Source organism: Mycetomoellerius zeteki, unplaced genomic scaffold (assembly GCF_001594055.1).
Source record: "Mycetomoellerius zeteki isolate Tzet28-1 unplaced genomic scaffold, Tzet1.0 scaffold105, whole genome shotgun sequence".
NCBI classification, from domain to species: Eukaryota; Metazoa; Arthropoda; class Insecta; order Hymenoptera; family Formicidae; genus Mycetomoellerius; species Mycetomoellerius zeteki.
The window spans coordinates 2,487,063-2,508,883 of NW_017255965.1; the positions used below are offsets into that span (position 1 = coordinate 2,487,063).

Below are 21,821 nucleotides of genomic sequence, written 5' to 3' on the forward strand. Positions count from 1 at the left end.
AACAGTCAGTATTTTCTTTTTCCGAAAAAAATGTTTATCTTTGACTGTCAAATTGCTCGTTTTTACTCAATACTAAGAAAAATACATTAAAATATTTTTAAATTCTATCTAAAAATTCATAAAAATAGGAATTTTTTATTTGAATCAGGGGATGGTCCGATTTGGAACCAATAGTTCTAAATCGGACCGGAAAAAGCGTTTTTACATTTTCCATTATAGTTTAACACAAGTGAGAGATACGTCAAAATAATCTGAAGCAAAAATGAAGAGAATTAAATGATCTTTTCAACAGCACCTTCGATTTTACGATCGGACTTTATTTATGCCTTATAGAGAGCAAAAACTGCAAATAGGTCCGATTTAGATCACTCTCCCCTATATAAAAAAAATTAAAAATTTTTTTATAATGCTTGTATATCGGTGTACTGCTCGTATGGTTTCATATTTTCATTGTTTCTTGTAAAAATTCTATACTTGCGTGATATAAAAAATGTAAAATGAAAAATCTGACATTGAGCTCTCAACTGGTATATAATAAACGTCTTTTAGTATTAATTTTAACGTCTTCTAGTGTTAATTTTATTTCTAAGCATAAAAGTATAAAAGTTTAAATTATGCTTTGATAGTAATTAAGATTAGCAATTAAGATATTAATGTAAGAAATTAATTTAATCAAGCAACTATTTATAATATTATGCAAGAAGAATTTCAATAAACCTTATCATATGTATCTATCATTTATATGCAATTAACAAATCGCGAATATCTTACCTTACTATGAAAATTCGATGAATTTTCGTCGTCAGGTTCATCGAGATAACCACCGCTCTCAGCCTCATCGTCCTCGTTATCATAATCTCTCGAATTATTATCGACATATTCGTCTGTAACACAATAAAATAAAATTCCGTTTAAAAAAATAAGAAATGTCAAATGTCATACCAAAGAGACTCTCTCTCTCTCTCTCTCTCTCTCTCTCTCTCTCTCTCTATCTGTTATTAAAATTTTATTTTTGTTTAACGTACATATCTTGATTATTATAATTAATCATGAAATATGTTTGTAAGTAATAAACATCTATTAGTTTAAATACATTTGGCCAACTTTGTGAAATATACTTACATAAAACAATTTATATTATAATACGTATATTATAATACGTATAAAAAGAAGTAATTACCCAGAAAACGATTTAGAGAAAGAGTCTAAATTTAGAACATGTAAGACGTTATATATAACACATCTAAAATATTTTGAAATCTCTTTTACGAGAACTGTCTACAAGATGTCTAAAAGATGTCTTATAAAACGTCTCATGTTTCGACTCTGAACTTCGTGTTATTTGATATTTTATTTTTAAATTTTGTTGGCAAGTATAGAGGAAATTAAATTAATTTCTGTGCCTATTTATACATGTAACAGATGAAATATTCTTATGTCTCTATATTGAGTACATTTTACATTTTCGACACAAAGCTGAAATAAGTTTCGCCGAAAGGCATTCGTACTAGCGCGCATTCACGCGTGAAGCAAAATTTACCGGAAATCTCGGGCGGCTGATTTCTCCCCAGATCTTCCCTGTTGATCTTCTGCGTTGCATTATTGCTTTCAAGGAAGCAAGTCAGCTCCTCCAGGGCATCCCTCAGTTTCGTGTTCTTCGTCTCGTTCCGCAAGCCCCAGATCCATGTGAGTTTACAGTCGCAGATCAGATTGTTTTCTACGCAAATAGGATGATGCACTTTGATCAGTCAAATCTTGCTACTTTGATCATTAATGTCACTTCAAATCGCCGCAGGTAATTTAATATCCGCAACATTGAATAACTACTTCTCTTTAATGCGTTATATAACCTTCTATTATTGTTTCTCACTTGCGAGAATTATTTAATCTAATTTTTATTTAAAATTATTCTTTAGCGGACGATAACTTTGATAATTTTTTGATAGTTTCTTTCGAGACTTTCAAATAGATGCTATATTATAGTTCTATTAAAAATGATAATCTAGGTACTTACCGCTTAGGTATAAGTGACCATTAATTTCGTAGAGATTGGTCATGATTGGTTTAACGTTGTCAAATGTCACGGTCTTCAGTAAGTTATCTCTCAGATCCAAAAAGTTAATACCAGGTGCACCAGCCAAGAAATTCGGCGGCAACGATGTTAGCTGATTATCGTTAAGTTGCAATCTCTGGAGATTGCGCATGCTGTCAAATGCTCTTTCGGATATGAGCTTGATCTGATTTTGATCGAGCTCGAGTTCGGCTAGTTCCGACATCTCGATGAAGCTACGTTCGGCGAGCAAGTTAATCCTATTGCCACGTAGATTGAGACGCTGTAGATTGCGCAGACCGTAAAACATGTCGCGCGTAATAACACTGATCTGGTTGTTGCTCAGTTCGAGCTCGTGCAGCGAGCTCAGGAGCTTAAACGCCTTGTCATGAACAATGCTAATGTTGTTGTGGTTCAGGTTCAGCTTGCGCAAGTTCGGCAAGTTTACAAACGTGTCTCTGTAACAATTATTCGAAACCGTTGTGTATATTATATATATATATTTTATTGTGTTTGTTAATTGTAAATGAAATTTTATTTCTTAATTATATTAATTAATTATTGTTCTCATTAGTCGGTATTCACATTATTAATTATTTGTACTTTTTGCATTATTTATTGTTAAGTGAATAAATATACGTATGACAAGATGTTATATATAGGGTAACTCCGGTAAATACGCCGCGCTGGGATTTACGCCGCAGAAGTAAAAACAAATAGAAGGAGTGGGGGTAATTTTCTCGCAACTACTCGATTACATGCCTTTATATTAGTATTGAGTAATAATTTCAACTTCTTACTGTTAATATTAATGAAATTGTTGTGAGTTGAATCGATTTGTCACTGTAATAAGTAGCGCCATCATAAATTATAATCTACATAAAGAGATTACTATAGGGCATGTAAAAGATCTAGTGGTTATTTCATGGTACATACGTGTAGAGGAATAGTAAAGCTGTTGTATAGCAAAATACAAGTGCTTTACTTTCGTATTCTTTGTTTAGTTTGTTGTTTTGTATATCCCATCTGTTTGAGATATACGGCATTTTTAGCGGGTGGGATTTATGCCCAAAGCATACAAAGTGCGCAGATTGAAATCAGTGAACTAAATACAATAAACGTATTACACGAAATATGTACCTCTTGTCATAACACTTCTAATATATGTAGGAAGATTGGAATTATTATTTATTACTTCATATACATATTTATCATTTTTATTCCTTAATAAAACTTTATAAACGCATTTTATAAGTTATTGTGTCAATTTACGTCTTATTTATATGCATTATTTGTAAATTTTTCATGAGCCATACATACCCCCTCTCCCCCTATGAGTAGCCATATATCCCACCCCATATGGCAAAAATGCAAGGGTTTCAAAAAGTTTATTTTTTAATACGAAAAATAAATATATATTTCGGATTTCTAATATTTTTTTCATAGTAGTAAAGAGTACAAAGTTTTTACTGATATAGTTCGTTTATTTTAAACATACACAGAGAGAAAAATGTTTGGTATTTGTAACTATAATTATATATTACTATAATTATGATTATGCTATAATAATCATAATTATAGTAATATATAATTATAGTTACAAATACCAAACATTTTTCTCTCTGTGTAGTAAATAATACTTAATAAATTAAGTTTTTGATAGTTTTTGGCGTATATACCGGAATTACTCTATATATATGTGTATGTGTATATATATATCTACTAATTAGAAAACGTTACAAAAATATATAATATTAATAATGTAATATATTAATCATAAATATATAATGTTATAAATATAAATATCGCAAAGTATTGCCACTGTTAACAACAATAAATAAGAACAATTTTTGTTATCCAAAGTTTGAATTAGTATTGTAGCATCAGTATTAAATTTTTATTCTTTTAATAAATTGCTACTTTTATTGATGCATGTATTATACATGCACACGGCCTTGTCGCTTATATCGAAAAATTTTTTATAACAATATGGCATTTATTATCTTATATTAAAATAAATATACATAAATATTCTCAAATAAAATATCATTCTAATACATTTCATTAAATACAATTTCACTAAATACAATGTATCTAATATCAAAATGTGTGAAAAAACTAGATTTCATAGCATACATAATTGTTTAATAATTTGACGTATTTTTCTAATATCAATTTGTAGATTAAAACAAGTTTAAATAATAATTAATATATTCTTCTTTTAATATTTTTTACATAAAAGTATATATATAAATTTACTTTTATTCATTTTATCCTTTTTTTTTTTTAAGAAACTTTCTTAAATGAGAAACTGTTCTATATGATTAGATTGTAGTTAATATTATGAATTTTTAATTTCAAGCTGAAATATAAAGTTTATAATTTTCAATTTATTATTATTGCAATATTATAAAGTATATTTTAAAAATCTTTTAGAAGACCTTTTTTGTGTTCACATATTATATAATCATTTTTTCAACATTAAGTAATACAAATAGTCCAAATAGTATATAGTATGAATACTGATAAAAATAAAGAATAAATAACACAAATTTAAGAATAAATTGTAAATAACGAATCGGATTATACTCATTAGGTTAAGAAATTTAATAAAGGTTATAATCCATCTCTATTTTAATGAATAATTCACTATCAATTATCGGTTATCCATACCTAATAATCTCGAAGATACGATTATAGTCGAGATTTATGAAAGTGAGATTTCGCATATTCTCGAAGGTATAATTGCTCAGTTCGATAATCATGTTGCCGCTGAGATTGATCTCGACAATACTGTTGAGATTGCTAAAAGTGTAACTGGCAAGCTTGTGGAACCTTCCATGCTGGAATACGATTATGCGCAAATTCTTCAGATTGCGCAACAAATGACTGGGTACGTAGTCGAGGCTGTCGAGCTGACGCACCGTAAACGTCAATTTTTCGAGCTGGGTTTGTGATTTAAAGTAATTCCATATGGGATCGTTCCGCTCGAACTTGCTCAATACCAAACAACTGACGACACTAGAATTATGCAGGCCGTCGTTGCAGTAGCAATAGATCGGTGCCTGCTGGCCCTGAATGTCGCAGATGTTCACCTCCTTCATCTCCTTAATGTTTTTCTTTTTGTCGCGCGTCTTCGACATCGCCAGACCTGACGACGCGAACAAGATTGTCAGCAGCAGCAGTTCAAGGATGAAGAAATTGTACAGAAACTGGCGCATTATGATCCTGAAACAGAGAATTGAAAGTTTCGCTTGAGTATTGCGATGCACAACTATGACTCATTAATTAATGATATTACCTCATAATAGGATTATTTCGGAAGATTTTAGTAATATATATTATTTTTTTACTGATATGTAGCGATCTTAGAGATATTTAATTTTTTATTATATACTTTTCTTACATAAGAGACTTTTTCTAAAACAATAATATAGAGTTTTTTTTTCTTTTTTTCGATTTTCTCCCTTTCTTGAATGGATTTAAGTACGAATAATGAGCAACTGATCGCTCTCGAAGCATCGAGGCGACATAGCGAGGCGATAAGGGTCGATTTTCATTGTATTTAAAGTCGACGCGATACGACGCGCGCCTCCGGCTCTGTATCACAGAAAATTTGCTCGACAGCTCCATTACAAGCACGTCGATACGTAACGGCATATCGTTTCTCCATCACGAGACTGCTCTTTAGAGAAAAATATTCCCCTCCTCCATCCATAGAGAGGACGTGGACACATTGTCGCATCGATCGACGGCATAAATAAAAATTTTTTTATTCGAATATGTTTTATTCTTTCAAAGATATATATAATAAAATATAGGTTTCAAAAACTGTCAATACGCGAATAAAAATATTTTAAATCGACGTATAACATGAATTAAAATTTTTTATTTTAAATACGCTGAAATTTTATAATTGTATTATATTGTACTATTTTTAAATCTTTGTGTTTTGTTCTTATCTTGTTGTAATATTTTAAATCCACCATATTCGATCGATACGGGGTAAATGACTTGAAGTAAAAAAATTTTATCTCTAGTACTTTTATATTATAAGTAAGCAAACATTTTGGAGTTATTTTTAGGACGAATAAAAACGATTATCGTATAAAAACGTGTTATGTAGTTGAAAGTTACAAAGCTCTTCTATGTTTTTTCTGTTGTTCTTATGAATCGTTAAATTTATTAACTCGTGTTCTTTTATCAAATAAATATTGTGAATGAATATGGATCCCGCTGTTGTGTTCATTTTTTTGTATTATATTTATATTATCTGTATGTCATATTGTGTTGTATAATTACTACATTTTTTTATTTCAAATAATTCATTGATAATGTTACAATTTTATTATAAAAACATTATCAATGAAATATCTGAAATTTTTTTATCTGAATTTATTTATTATATTAGTTTAATATGAATTTTAATTTTAATAAAATAATATGCACACAAAAGTATATCTCATATCGACAAACAAATGAATAAATATTTTTGTTACGTATTTTTCAAATATAATTTTTCCAATAATTATCATATACCTTCTACAAAAATTTTTCATAAATTTTAATACTGCAAAGTTTACAAAAGAGATCGATTTTAGAACAAAATAATTCATGGAAAACAATTCACCTTAACTTCATAAATGCTAGCATATGAATAACTCCGAAGGGAAAAACAGCATAGATAAAAATTTTCTCAGCGGGAAAAGAAAAAATAATTTCTATTCAAGCCAAGAGAGAAAAAGCTATTGCCACATAAATTAAAGGATTTTCTTGACCCAGTGAACCATCTTTTACCTAGATTATATCATGCATTATTTTTTATACAAATTCATGGACAAAACTCTGGAGTTTTCTTAAAAAAACAAGAAGATATAATACATGTTTAAAAAATTTTAGACTATTGTATTGTAGTAAATAAAACATTTTTTAAGTACTAAACTCTAATGGTGTATGTAAGTAATAATAGCTTATTTATAATTTTATTTGATTTTGAAGTTGACGACTTAATTGAAAGAGAAGTCAATATTTTAATAATTTTATAATCATATCATTATAAGTATCTATGTATATTTATTATAAATATATAATTAATTCTCTATGTCTTGGTAGCTTTTATGTTATTTTCTTCATGTTTCTTTCTTCACAATTCAGAGATAGTCTTGTCTATGATAATCGTGAGATTTTATAAATATGACGGCAAATGATATCACTAGCGATGCCTTTGTCGTGCAATAACGTTTGTTCGCAAACTTCCTGAGGCCGGACGGTTTTAACGTACATGCGGCGCGTTTGCGAATTTCGCGAACTTTCCTCCTCCGTATAACTCGGCTTATTTAATTACTGTCGGGAACAGCAAGCGGAAGCTTCGACGAAAAGCCACGGGGATCCGCGAGTTCCGGATCAATTTGAGTTTTGTTCAATTTTCCTGATGGACTTCTTCCCCTCTCTCGCTGCACCATCACGTTCGTTATGCCAAGGTGTTCGCTAGATGAGTAACATATTTATTCGTTGGTTAAATCTATCCGCGGGGCAAAATGTTCGTTTGCATAGTAAAACAGTGATTCTGTTTAAATTACTCAACATGAAATTTATCCATTATGGAACAAGAAGTAAAAAGTAAAAATCTCTAGTTGTATAAGATATATTTAATTATATTAATTTGAATGAAAATAAAATTTTAGTACAGTATATTTAATTACGGAAATAAAATAATATCATACTTTATTAAAGTTTTTTACAGATAACATTATTCTATTATTAACTTATTATTAATATTTTAATAAGTTTAATTAAAACAATTTTTCAGTATATTAATATCTTTGAAATATGATGCCTGTTTGAGCATCGAAATTATTAGAAATTAATTTAATTCGCGAAATTACTACAGTGATTTAATTGTGTTTAACGGAAATATTTCGGCGCACAGTTCATTAGACTACAATTGTGGTATATATGTCAAGTACATATATATCATATTTAGTGATTCAAGATTTATTTAAAGCATTTTAAGATCTAGCTTCGACCGGCTCTTATTTATTGGTTGTGTCTCTCACATACGCGGTCTAAAAATGATATTATTATTAATATTTTCTTTTATAAGTCTTTAATGTTTCATGTACGCCCACACTCTGGTTCCTTTTTTTCAATATATTTTTATTCTTTTAACTTAAATAAATTTTTCACATTGTGTGATAATATATCAGAAATGTATTTCGCGATATATGATATTTCGTGGGTGATATAAATCACAAGACTAGCGAATATCATCACAGTGTATGCAGCCGTTACAGAACCGCTGCGGTGGATATGGTTGATGCAACATATGCAGATAATGCGCGAAAGTTTTTAAACAGCGCACTTGGGATAGTCGTAATACTTTGTGAACCGCACGATAGCCGTCGCTTTGTTTCGTACTTATTTCCGATTGCGAGAGAAACTCGTCTTGGAAAGCACCGCGTGTTGCGTAAAGGCAGGTGCAAGTCCAAGACTTTGCGCAGTGTTGTCTCGACTTTGCAATATTTGCATTTAATTTTGACTACAGTAGCTACGGAGTTGTTACTACTTTGCGAAGTTGATACTCTTATATGACGATGACAGTTGCGCTGAATCATACAAAAACGCGTTGCATTGTCAGCATTTATAGTGATAAAGATTAGAACGCTTCGCAATTTGAAAATATTTATTAATAAACAATAATATGTATTTTCTGCTATATCCTATGTATAAAAACAAGCTACAAATGTATGAATTATGAGTTTTTACTTCTTTATCTGAACCCAGATATCATAGAAAGTTCAAGAAGAATTCTTTTTCTGAAAAGTTTTGAAAAGAATTAATTTTATTCTTTTGCATCTAAAAGTGAACTCAGAATTGATGACATACAAATTCTTTTTGAATTCTTTTTGAACTCTGTGCTATCTGAGAATAGATCATGTTTCTATTAATAAAGTGTAATAGTTTACGAGAAATAAGGAGGCCTCTTTAGAAGAACTATGTCAGTATCGGCAACTTTCATCTTAACTTTCTTCATATTTTATAAAGGTGCGCGCGAATTTCCATCTCAATTTAATTGATTATATATATCTCCTCTCTTTCTTCTCTTCTCGTTTCTCACTCTCCCTCTGTCGACTTTCTCGCGATAATTCCACAACATAAAGCAACATATACTGGACCACAAATAATAATGCACGAAACTGGCACTTGCCGGGTACAAAGGGTGCAACGTCCGCAACATCATGGACGAGGCAGAGACATATGAATATATGTACACTCCGTTGAAACGTTTAATATAACTTCGCAACTGGCCGAAGTTTCGACACAGCGCGATTGCCATACGTCGCACCGCGAAAATTATCCACAACACCGCGGTCCATTCAGCGCCTCTTACTGTCACGCACGCTCCGTTGGTGTATGCTAATTGTACCTTGATGGAATTCGAGTTGCGACTAGGGAGAGACGAACGGAGAGAGTACAACACGCGTGTGCAAAACACGAGTTGTTTATTCCGAAAGTTATACGAGTAGGATGCCGACGAATTTAACCCTCCGCTCGGATAATCTCAACCCTTTTCAATTCTCTATTGTAACATTTCAACACGTTAAATTATACTCTCTTATTTACGTTAAAAATAATATAAAACATTACGCTTAGTATTATATATACATAATTTCGTATATAAGAACAAAAATGCAGACATAAAAGAATTTGATAACATTTTAAAGGTAATAAACGCGGAATATTTAAATGCATTACCGTAAATAAGTTAATAAGGCTTGTTTGAATAAATGGAGTTTCAATTAAGTGATAATTTTATTAATTTACCACTAAAAGCTACTTTAGAGCCGCTTTTAAAGCCACTGAAGATATTTTAAGCTCATACAGTAGCTACAACAGTAATACGCGGCTAATACAATGCAAATTAAAACAGCTTAATAAGTTTAATTAAAAGCGCGCGTAAGCCCAGATACCCGTATTATTCGACGATGAATTCGCGATTGCACAGAGAGATTCGCAAAGGATGGCATCCAATCAACGTCGAAATGTGGTGCAATCGGAAAATTCTCGTGGTACAGCGATGCGTTACAGGAATTGACTCGTATTTCTATGGCTCTCGCACATAAGCATGATTCCATTATGCTAATTACATTCGACTATGATATAGCTGATTAATAATTAGATCGAAAGATATTTTAGCAATTCATATATGAGCGATTTTTTTCTGATAAAGATACCCGTAATGCGTAATTCTTGTACAAGAACCCCAGGACAGATCCCGGTATTATACGGCGCGTAATATCGGGAAGTCGCCTATAGCGATGGAGCCCTCGATCGAAGCGCGCGCGTATCGTGCTTTTATGCTAATGAATGACGGCGCGATTCGAGCTTTATTATAGGCCGGTACATCCGCACTATGCAAAAGAAGAACGCAATACGTTTTCGGAACGCTCGGATGCAAATAAAACCAAAAAAAGTGGACGAAAAGAGGGAGCAACCCTCTCACGTGACTACGATCTAGGGATAAAACCACTGTATAACTGCGGCGGGAGCTTCTTAAGATTATGCCTAGACATGATCCCGCATAGATCGAGACCCGGGTAGACGAAGGGGGGGATGAAGAGAGGGGAGGGGAGCTGAATCTAGCTAGTGTATGCAAATCCCCCTCGTGGCAAACTGCTAGACATTTGCATAAGCTTACAGATAACGACGCGTTAGAAGTAGAAGCCTTTCCTTTGGATTCGTTTCTACCATCAAGCTCTTCTAACAGAAGGGACGAACGAAGAATCGATTTCTCTAACGTGCAGGTCGATCCCGAGCGGCGTCCAAGAATGATTTCACGGGCGGAAAATCGCAATTTCTTAAATGTCTCGAAAAATTGATCAAATACCATATCGGTATGGGAATTAGGATCATATTTTATGATGACGACAACGACGAGGACGACGCCTCTGCACCTCATCGACCTCTTTTCGAGCTTCATGTTTTTTACTGCATATCGCGGAAGAAAGCAGAGAACGATGGTAGCTGAGAAAAAATCGAGAACGCCCTTATCGATAATGGCGTGTGTCGAGAGCGGCTGTAAAGGCAGTTCGTTTATCGAGAGGGGAATACTGAAGGCACCTGGACTGGATGTATAGTTTGACATGCTGGAGCATATGACGAGCCCTTCTTCGATCGAGAAAGCAAATATGGGCGAAAACTCGAGCCGTTATGGCGTCAAAATTCAAACATCACAGTGATCGAGAATGTTAGTGGTTTTCAAGAAGAACAATTTTCTATCTTATGCACAAAGAAAAACAGAAACTTGTTCATTGTATCAATAGAAAGTTTCACCCTTTTTTTCACGATTTGTACATCTCTTATTAATCGAAATGTTACAAAAAGTTTAGATTAAAAGCTTTATAAAAACTAGAATAATTTTATATCTTAAAAAAAATTAAAAAGTTCATTTGATGTAAAAAAATAAACTTTTTTAAAATTTGATCTTTTCCTCATATAATTTCTATTGCTGATATTAATTAAAGAATTATGAAAACACAAATTTTATGCTTATGAATTACTGACTTTCTAGAAGAGTTTTATTAACAACGCCTCATTAACGAGAAACTTCCCTTCTCTTCTCCTTAATTCACAGAGTCGCCAACGATTTAATTAGATCGCACGCGCGCTCGGCTAGTGAAAGCTCTGCGACGCCAACGTCGGAACGCGTGCCCGTCTCTCCGACGAAGTGACGCCCATTCACTTGATTCTTACAACGGAAACTTTTGGTCCTCGTATTTCATTTAGTTCTGAAAAAGAGGCCACGTTCGTTCGACGATCGCAAATTCTGGAAAATTAGAGTTTCTCTACATCGCGAAAAGTGACAACTCGAATTTAGAATTCATTTTCATGTAAAGGTATTAATTGATCAATAACAATGTTTAATCATTGTTATAAAGCACAGAATTACTAATATATCTAATAATAAAATAATAAAATGTCACAAGTATAAAAAATTTTGTGCTCAAATATGCATATCCTATCTTTATATACATATATGATGTTCTATATTATATATATATTTTTTAGATTATATATAGTAGATATATTGGAAAATAAAGTAAATAATATGTCACAAAATTCTAAAGGATAGAAAATGGAAAGAATAAAAAGTCTTCTTCCATAAAAATATCAAAATAAAACTTAGAAATTAAATTGAAAGAGCTTTTCAATTATAATTCATTCAAAATTATTAAGGATATTAAAATATAAATAATATTGAAATAAAAAAATACAGAATGTTCATATATAATCGGATTCAACAGGCTTTGTCTACTGTCCTATGTCAGGTAAATTTTATGATGTAAAATATTAACGTTATTGCGCTTGAAATGCAAACTAAGGCGCACATCGACGGAGTACGTGTGCGTGTGTGCATGTGATATTCTCCCTTCAGTCATATATATCAGTAGTGGAGGTGCTGGTTGAGAGAGAGCCAGAGGTCGAACTCTTATTGCCGTAAAATACAGCAACAAGGCGATGATGTAGTGGCCAGTACGGGTCGGAATTTTTAGCGTGAGGACGATTGCCAGAAAAGCGATATAGAAATATCGCAACGCTCTTAAAGTATGAAATCAATGACAACATTGTCACGCTTTAAAAGAACTTTTATCGGCTATTTTATGTTTCAAAGAATATTTCAAATAATAAGTTGTACATATAAAAATATAAAAAATGTTTAATATAAAAGTATTAAAAGATCTTCGAAATTTTGGATTCTTAATAAGGCAATTTTTGTATATTCTAATTTGAAATTGAAAACAATACTATACGTATTATACTATGTTTATATATATTAAGTAGTAAGGATTATCGTTACCAATATATTTCATTACAATACACAATGATTAATATAATATCAAAACAACCAATTTTACTAAAACACTGAAATACGATCCAAACCAATCGTGTTCCACGAAGCGAATCTTTCTCCAATTCCTCAGCATCTGTACATACGCTCGCACCTTTGTTGGAAACTCAGCCTGCTTTTCAGATAGTCCGGACTACTCCGTTCTCCCTGAGGACTCTAGGCCGCGTTTCGTTGCACCAGAAGAAAGGCGCATAAATCGATCTTTCTGCCACAGAGTGCTGCCTAAGCGAATGAAACTTGAATTTTTCAAAGCCTCGAAAATATTCGAACATACCTAATCTCTTATATTGTAAATAAAAAATTGTGATAAAAGTATGATAATAAAGTTGCTTAAATATGACAATGACAGTCATTAATAATGAGAATACAATGTGATGATAATAATAAGCCGTCTTTAAAAGTTTAAAATTATAATAAACTTATTTAACTCATGATTATCTATGTATTAATAAATTAATAATAAATAACCTCATTTTGACATTAAAATTAATATTTTACATTTTTTCTATAAAGAGATATGTCGTAAAACAAAATGTTCTTGAAATGTAGTATTCATTGAATATTGACAAAAAATACCAAGAGAAGAAAAAACTAAATGATTATTTTTAGAATCGTTTTCTATGCGTTACACGATACTTTTTTTATTTCACGGTAGGAAAGTAAAAATGAAATATCTTATAAAAATTTTATGTGTTTTTTTATGATCTTTTCATTTCACGAATTATTAAATTCAATTGTCGATAATAATGGATACATGTTTCCAAATTCATTTCTTCCAAAAAAACATGTTGCGTTTACATAAAAAGAAAAGAAAGAAAATTGAACCGACTTTGCTTCCCTTGGTAGAAGTAATTTTTCTATATTTCTCGCAGAACTAGCGAAGCCCGATATTGGTTCCGGATACGTTTCCTCGTGTATATATTGAGTCACTCTGCAGAAGATCGCGCAGTTAATATTATACGTTATCAGAGAAATTTTTTTCCCCTCTTTTTTTTAAATTATGGAAAAAAATTAATCCTTATCTATTTCTTAATAATGGTTTATAATATAAATAAACATTAACAAGAATTCAAATTGCAATTTAATTTTTTTATATTCCTATTACATAGATTTTGCTTCTCGTATAGAAATATTTTTTCGTGAGAGATTTTTAATGAAATATTGTCTATAATTGTTGGCACAGTGTACTAATTTATAAAGATAGCTTAATAAAATTAAAAATAAAAATAATAATTTATATCATTTCAGTAAAAAAATAATTGTTATCTATAAAAACAAAACTGTGTCTAATAGCTTTTTATATTAAATACTTTTAACGTCTAAAATACTTTACACATCATTTTTTATTAATTATTAAATTCAGATTGATAATTAATTTTAAATTTGTCAATTTTAAGATCGGAATTATATTAAGCATATAAAAAAATAAAATAATAACTCTTCCTTTTAAAAATCTTGGTAATTCTTATTATGCTTCTTATATGTATTTTACAAAAAATGATTATATATTGTATATAATATATACACACATTGATAAATACATTATACATGTATAATATATATAACAAATACATTTAACAAAATAATTTATATGTATTTAATAAACAATTTATATGTTAAATGGAATGAAAAGCTATATATACTCTATACTCCACAGAAGTAATATTCCTACTACCGAAGAAACAATTTTTCTTGTTCCCTTTATATACATATATTTTTTTATTAATGTAAGAATTGTCTCATTTTTTATATTGCATGTATTAATTTTATATTATCTGCATCTAAAATGTTTAATTAAGAAACTTCCACAAGATAGAAAAAAATAAAGTCCGCTTATAATTTTCTTTTGTAAAGTTAAAACAAGAAATAAGAAAATTCTTACGTTAATACATAAAGGGAACAAGAAGAAACATTTCTTCCGCAGAAGCATTCCTTTCTGTGGAGTACAGAGCACATAGCGTTCCTTTATTTTATTTCGTCGATTGGAGCGATAGCGGTGGCTACTTATAGATTGTGCGAACCTGTAAACAGTATCTTTGTACCAAACCCGATAATCTTCAACAGCTCCGAGAAATAGCTGTTTTCGATTCTTTGGATTTGGAACTCGGGACTTTTCTTCGTAGAAAGAGAGACATTACTTCCCTATCGTTTGTTGTGCGCAGCGATGCAAGTAGTTAAACTTATTTCACGGTGAAATGATCGTATCATACTCTGATTCTTTTTCATTATTTCTCATGAAAGACTTGTGAAAAAACCTTGTTAATTACGTCGAAATATTAAAATGTTGAGAATTTAATTAAAATTTAAGTAATTTAATCTTAATCCAAAAAAATTTTAATTATAATTTTTATTAACAAACTAAAATTTTAAAAAGATTCATGCAAATTTAGGCCATTTGGACAAAGAATTTATAAAAAAAAGTATTGTTGCATTACTCATGATATAATAAATAAAAAATAAAGGTGTTCATTATTCCGTTAATAGTACACATCATCCGTTAAATAGTACACATTAAATTGCCGTAAACGTCAAATAGTCACAAAATTAAATCTATCCTGAAGCTAGTTCAAGTTATGCCAAATCGCAATAAGCATTTCATAATTAATCGGAATCCATTATAATCGCTGAACACAATAAGCGAAATTTCTCTCCCTCTCTCTTTCTCTAATAACTTGTCAGTAAATTAATTTAATTAAATTATATCTACATTGAAAATTGATCTGCCATTCAAATCTTGAGATTGACTATCTCTCATTGTAATTTAATAGAATCTATATGCCTGTTATCACTACATTTATCTTCATTTTCTGTACATTATGTCAATTATTAATTATTATATGCATATATTAAACATCAATGTATGTAACTATTTTAACTTTAAAGTGCATAAAGATTCATACATGTATAAGAAAATATGATTAGATTCAGGACTCGGTTAAATAATTGTTACGACTTATTTAAAATAAAAAAAAACAGGTCAGAAGTTATTTAAAATAATAAATATTAAATAATTCTTTATTTTTTAAATTTAAAGTATGTATTTTAAATAACTTTCAAATACGACTAAGCTGTAGTTTAATTATTTTATCTCTTTTTTGAACAAAATCCACTTTTTGCGCCTTAAATTCATTTTTATATTAATTTGAATCATATTTTATTTATAACAATATAATTCAGATTCAATTTAATAATCAATTTAATTAAAGATTAGTATTTAAATTTTGATTTCAATTTAATAATATCTTCAACATAATTTAATTTAATAAGTGTTTTAAATCAATTTGATCCATCAATTTATTCTAATTATTTCTTTCTATTTTCTATTTTCTAAACAAAATTCATATTTGTCTTACATTTACTTTTATACTAATTTGAGTAATATTTGTTTAACAATTTAATTTTCTGTCACAATTTAATATCTTTAACATAATACAATTAAGTAAGTATTTTAAATCAATTTATAATCTAGACTGAATTGATCAAGCATATTTCCAGAGAAATTATATCTAAATTAATTAAAATCAGATTAAGAAAATATCAACTATTTGTATTAATTAAATTCAAGCTTGTAATATATGCTGCAATTTACTGATAAGAATCAATAATTAAGAATCAAGTAGAAGCAAGCATTGCGATTATCGCTAATATGAGACAAAGCCTTATATTGCGGCTTGCTTGAAAACATGATTTACAATTCCCGGCTCGTTTCGAGAGTTATGACGGTAAAGCCGCGACTCAGCTTGTGGGGTTGTTCTCACCCTGCATTTAATTTCGCGCATTTAATTCCCGTAGGATGCATTCCAGGAAGGAAGGCGACCTGCGTTAAGGTAAACCTGGACCGGTTATGACGGCGGCTTTCAGCCGGGATTTCCTGCGGGTGGGGATGAAGACAACACAACCCCGAAGAGACCGGAAGCGACGGCTGCGACGGTAATTCCTGCGCGCGAGGAGGAATTAAGGGACTCCCGAACAAAAATGGGGCGAGAGAAGGGGTTGAAGAAGGAGGAAGAGAAGAGGGCGAGACGCGTGATTTAAGTCGCGAGCGGCAAGATAACGCCATCCTCGGCGCCGTAATTTCGCCAAGACGAACGGTTATTGGGCGAACTTCAGCGCATAATGCGGCGCTGTTCCCTTTTGTTGCATCTTCCTGTTTTTTTAATCAGATCCAAAATACATCCTGAAGGTTTGGAAAAATAAAAATAATGTGTAGTCTTTCTTCGGAATTAATAAAAGACTTATAAAAATGATTGAACAACATATATAATTAATTAAATTTCAATTATATCTTTTTCTAAAAGAATATACGAATAATGGCTGCGTTCAGCAGAGAAAGCAACTTTGCAACTGTTGTAAAATTCTTCAATATGTGTGATTGGTTTATTTTATATTTAGAGCCATAAGAAACCAAAAATAAGAACCAATCATATTGAAGAATTTTACAACGGTAAGCTGTAAAGCTGCTTTCTCTGCTGAACGCTGCCAATATGTTATTTTATATTTACTTCTTTGTGTTAAATTATATTAAACTATATTAAACTAAATTAAAAGTAAAGAAAGTGATTTTACTATTCTAAAAAAGGATAAGTTGTAATAAAAGTCGTATAAAAAAAGATAAAAATTGATTTTGATTTAATAATTCGGTCGTATTACTTTATGTGAAATTGGAAATATATTATCTTATACATCAAATTGGATATACTGTATTATTAATTTACTCAATCACATTATTAACGGTTATTCTATTAAAAGGCCTTCGTCTTTATTTCATAAGTAAGCCACATTTACTTTATATCGTGAAATAAAAATGTCCGGGTGTAACAATAGGTCTGTTCGTTTTAGTTGTATTTTCAACACTCTATGTATCTTTCCTATTCCCCCCTTTTCTCAAAGCTTGAATACACACTTATTCTATGTCAGATACAGAAAGGAAATGCAGGGAGAAAGAAAGGAAGTACGGTTAAAATGAACAGTCTTATTATGCTTCTAATGTTCCTCTTAATAAATGTAACTTTGAATAAAAACTTTCAAAATTTCTCTCAAAATGTTATTATTATACATATGTTGCTTTAAAATAAATTCCTTAGCTACAATTTTTAATTTTTATACATTAAGTGTACAAAATTTTATTATACCAAATAATTGTTTAATAATTATATTTATATAAAAAGTCTACGAGAGAGAGAGAGAGAGAGAGAGAGAGAGAGAGAGAGAGAATTATTATCACATTTTAACTCAAATGCTTTTCGTGTATCTGTATAAGAAATAAATCGAGCTTGCAATCATCGCAACAAAGAATTGTCATGTGTTTACATTTTAACTAAGCAATATTATCTACTTATACGTATTATAAGTAGATAATATTTATTTGTATGCGTGTGTTTCACAATAAAATAGATATGTATATAATGTAAGAAATTATCTAACAAAATATATCTCTCTTATGGTAAAGGGCATTTATATGATAAAGATAAATCTCTCTTACGATAAAAGTATTACGGTAATATTATTAAATTAAAAAACGAATAGTTTACGGGATACTTCATACTTTACTCTGACACACTCTGACATATAATAAAATACGTAAAATCTCATAAAATATTCGCTTTTCGATAATTTCGTCTTTTATACATAGAACACTTTTATATATACATAGAATGATAAAGGAAATCGGCTTATGTGATACAAATTATATAATTCCATTAATAAAAAGTGCAATATTTGCAAGTTTTATTGCAATTCGTTATTGCAAGTGCATCATTGCATTTGTGGAAAAAGTAATGATATAAGAAGTTAGGTCTTATTATTATGTTTAACTTTTTCTTCTCGTTGTTTTCTCTATCGTTTTCTTCCATTGTCAGTAAGAAAGATATTCCGGGGGTTTTAAGAATTTTTAGAATCCTTCTAGAAGTATAAAAGACATAGAATATCTTTACAGATTTATGTATTTGTCGACATTTCGTCAATTCACTTGCTCTCAACAGAAAACAATATTTGCAAAATTTATTGTAATTACAAACAATTATCTAAAAAATTAAGAATTTGTAAATTCTTTTCTGAATATTTTATCGATCTATTCAATAACGAAATAAGATATCGAGAGAAATAACACAATTATGTGAATCTTAATATTTCTATGAAATATTTCCTTTTTATTTTAAAATTTAAATATTCAAAGAAATATACGATCGAAGAAATATACGAGAAATATACGCTTCGAAATCACTGTACAATCATGAGCAATCATGTATAACGTAAATCTTAGATTATTTGTCTAGAAGTTTTATTTTTCACTTTAATCACTGTTTTAAATGTTTATTTTTAAGGTCATTTTTTCAAAATATCATCTTTTTTTTGTTTTTATACTCAAACTTTTTTTCCAAAATATCATTTTTCAAATTTTGTTAATTCAATTTATCCCTCAATTATAATTGAATATTGAACTTATTTTGTTTTTATCTAACATTTTCGTGCAAGATATTAAAGCCGCAAAGAATTTCATCTACAATTTTGCGAGAGCGAAAACAGTGGAAGGTTCCATACAGCGGAATTTTCGCCGGGGACAATTAAGAGTAGAATCTGCAAATTGCGCCATAATACGCAATGACAAAGAGGTAAACGTCTACGAGACGACGTAAAGGAAAAGGAGAAAAGCAAAAGAGAGACAGAGCTAAGATTAATAAGTATGACGGAGATACGCGCACAAGCTATAATATCACGAGCAGAGAGAGGAGCGGCGTTTAAGGTGAAATATATACGAAACGCGATACGATGCAACGAAAGATATATCCCGACGATGCCAACTAGAGAGATTAGATCTCGGCGATTCGCTTCGAAATTAAGCTCGCTTTAATCCCGCACAACTCCAGCGATTAATCTTCCCGCGTACTTCGGTTTACCGTTCTAAGATTCCAACGTAACTTTACCTCTTTTACATCAGATTTACGAGCGATTTGACGAATGGCGAGGTTCATCAAAATTAGCTTCTTTACTTTTCAACCCACCTACTTGTTACGCTTTATTCAAAAACGTTTTCAATATTTTTCTCAAAATTCATTGTTCGAAATAAAGTGCCATGATTATTTTAAATGCGTGACTTTAATATGACTAGCATGAGCCAGATAATAAACCGCAAACAGAGAATTCTCCTATCAATAAGAAATTTCTAATTATTTATATTATTCATTATGAGCAATTAAATTTACATTATCTTATTATTTTAATATTAATTTGTAATTAATATACAGTTCATTAAATATTAATATTTTAGTAATTTCATATTTTATATGAGCTGATGAAAGATACATCCTGCGTATATTTTTATTTGAAATTAACGTACAATATTACTTTGATTAATTTTATTAATATATAAATCACTTTGATATTAAACTTAAATATTTGTAATATACACAAACATACATACGCGCGCGCATGTACTATTTTTATTCATTTTTTATAGTATATTAAGTATATTTTATTTATGATATAGTATAATATCACAGTTAATCCATTATATATGTATATTTAATACTTGAAAAGTGAAGGAATACTAGAACGACCTATTAAAATCAAATATGGACATTCTTGCAAAAATTAAACATTATACAAATTAAGTAAAGAAAGACTTAATAAAAGTTATATTCTTTTTCTATTCCTCATTGTATCCTGTCACTTTACTCCTCTCATTTCCGATTGGTTGCCTGAAATATTGGAACAGCTGTCGGCAACAGATTAATGGTCCATTATCAGGTGTCGCTATTCTTGTAGGTTTCTTAAAGCATGATTAAAAAGGAATGTTGTTGAACCAAGCATAGTTTTTTCCTTTTTGTGCAAAATTATTCAATCTTTAAACTAATTAACGAATTTCATTTCTTAATTAAAAAAACGGTTTAAGAGGATTTTTTAAGAACGTCGTCTCTCGTCGCAAACAGATTTCTACATCTTTGTGTTACTATCGTTGCTAATTTCCGCGATTGAATTAAAATAATCGTCTTTTCAGTTTGAAACCGAAAGAGAAAGAACGTAGATAAGCAGATTTAATCGACAGACAATTAAACGATCAAAGCGAGATATACATATACGTGTATGTAGATATTCGAATGGAAACAAAAATGTGTTCGCCTGCGGCTGAAATGCTCGAGTAAGCCGACGCGACGATGCAAACCGATATAGCAGAAAAAGAGAAGTGGGTACAGAGACCAAGAGGAAAAGCAGACCCTTCGACCCATCGGAGCTTTCGTTGCAAACGCGATAAATAAATAATCCTAATTGCAGCTGAATGGTCGTGATGGTAGAGAGAAAAAGAGAAAGAGAGAGGAGGGAGGGGGGCATATAGAAAAAAGAGACATATGGAGGAATAAGGAGGAGAAAGAGAGAGAAGAGGGAGGGGGTAAAAATAAAAGCAACCCTCGAGACAATGGCGATCGGTCGGTTTTTTTTGTCCGCCACGTACGGTTTTTTTATCGCCTTTCATCGGGCGCAGCCGTTCGTTTCTCCGCGATGATAATACGGCTAATTATTTATTCAGCCGATAAAAGCGACCGACAGGCTTCTAACGCGATGGCTGCAGCCGATTTACGCGTCGTTCCCGCGAGACGCGTAGATAATTTAATTAAAGCAAGATAAACTGCGATTGAATGAACGGAATAATTAATCGAAGATGTAGTTCCTATATATATTTATAAGATCATAAATATTTGGTAAAGTTTCGTATTTATATAATAGATTTGTACACTTGTAAAGTGCAAAATGTGAAATTCAACATTTGTTTAACCTCTTTATGAAATGTGATACAGGAAGAAAACTTATCTTATTTCTTAATACGCGGAAAAAAATATTTTACATATTTGTATATAAATGGACATT

General features: G+C 30.6%; 1 protein-coding gene across 1 annotated transcript in view; it reads right to left on the reverse strand.

Moving 5' to 3' along the window:
- The window catches only part of Con (leucine rich repeat protein connectin), a 69,645-nt gene that overhangs the window by 1,625 nt on the left and 46,199 nt on the right, over positions 1-21,821 (reverse strand). The window contains exons 2-5 of the mRNA XM_018446075.1: positions 4,724-5,278; positions 2,015-2,508; positions 1,541-1,717; positions 772-884 (exon numbers count right to left, since the gene is read on the reverse strand). Coding sequence (XP_018301577.1) covers positions 772-884; positions 1,541-1,717; positions 2,015-2,508; positions 4,724-5,271 — 1,332 coding nt within the window. The 5' untranslated portion in view covers positions 5,272-5,278. The remainder of the gene's footprint in view (positions 1-771; positions 885-1,540; positions 1,718-2,014; positions 2,509-4,723; positions 5,279-21,821) is intronic.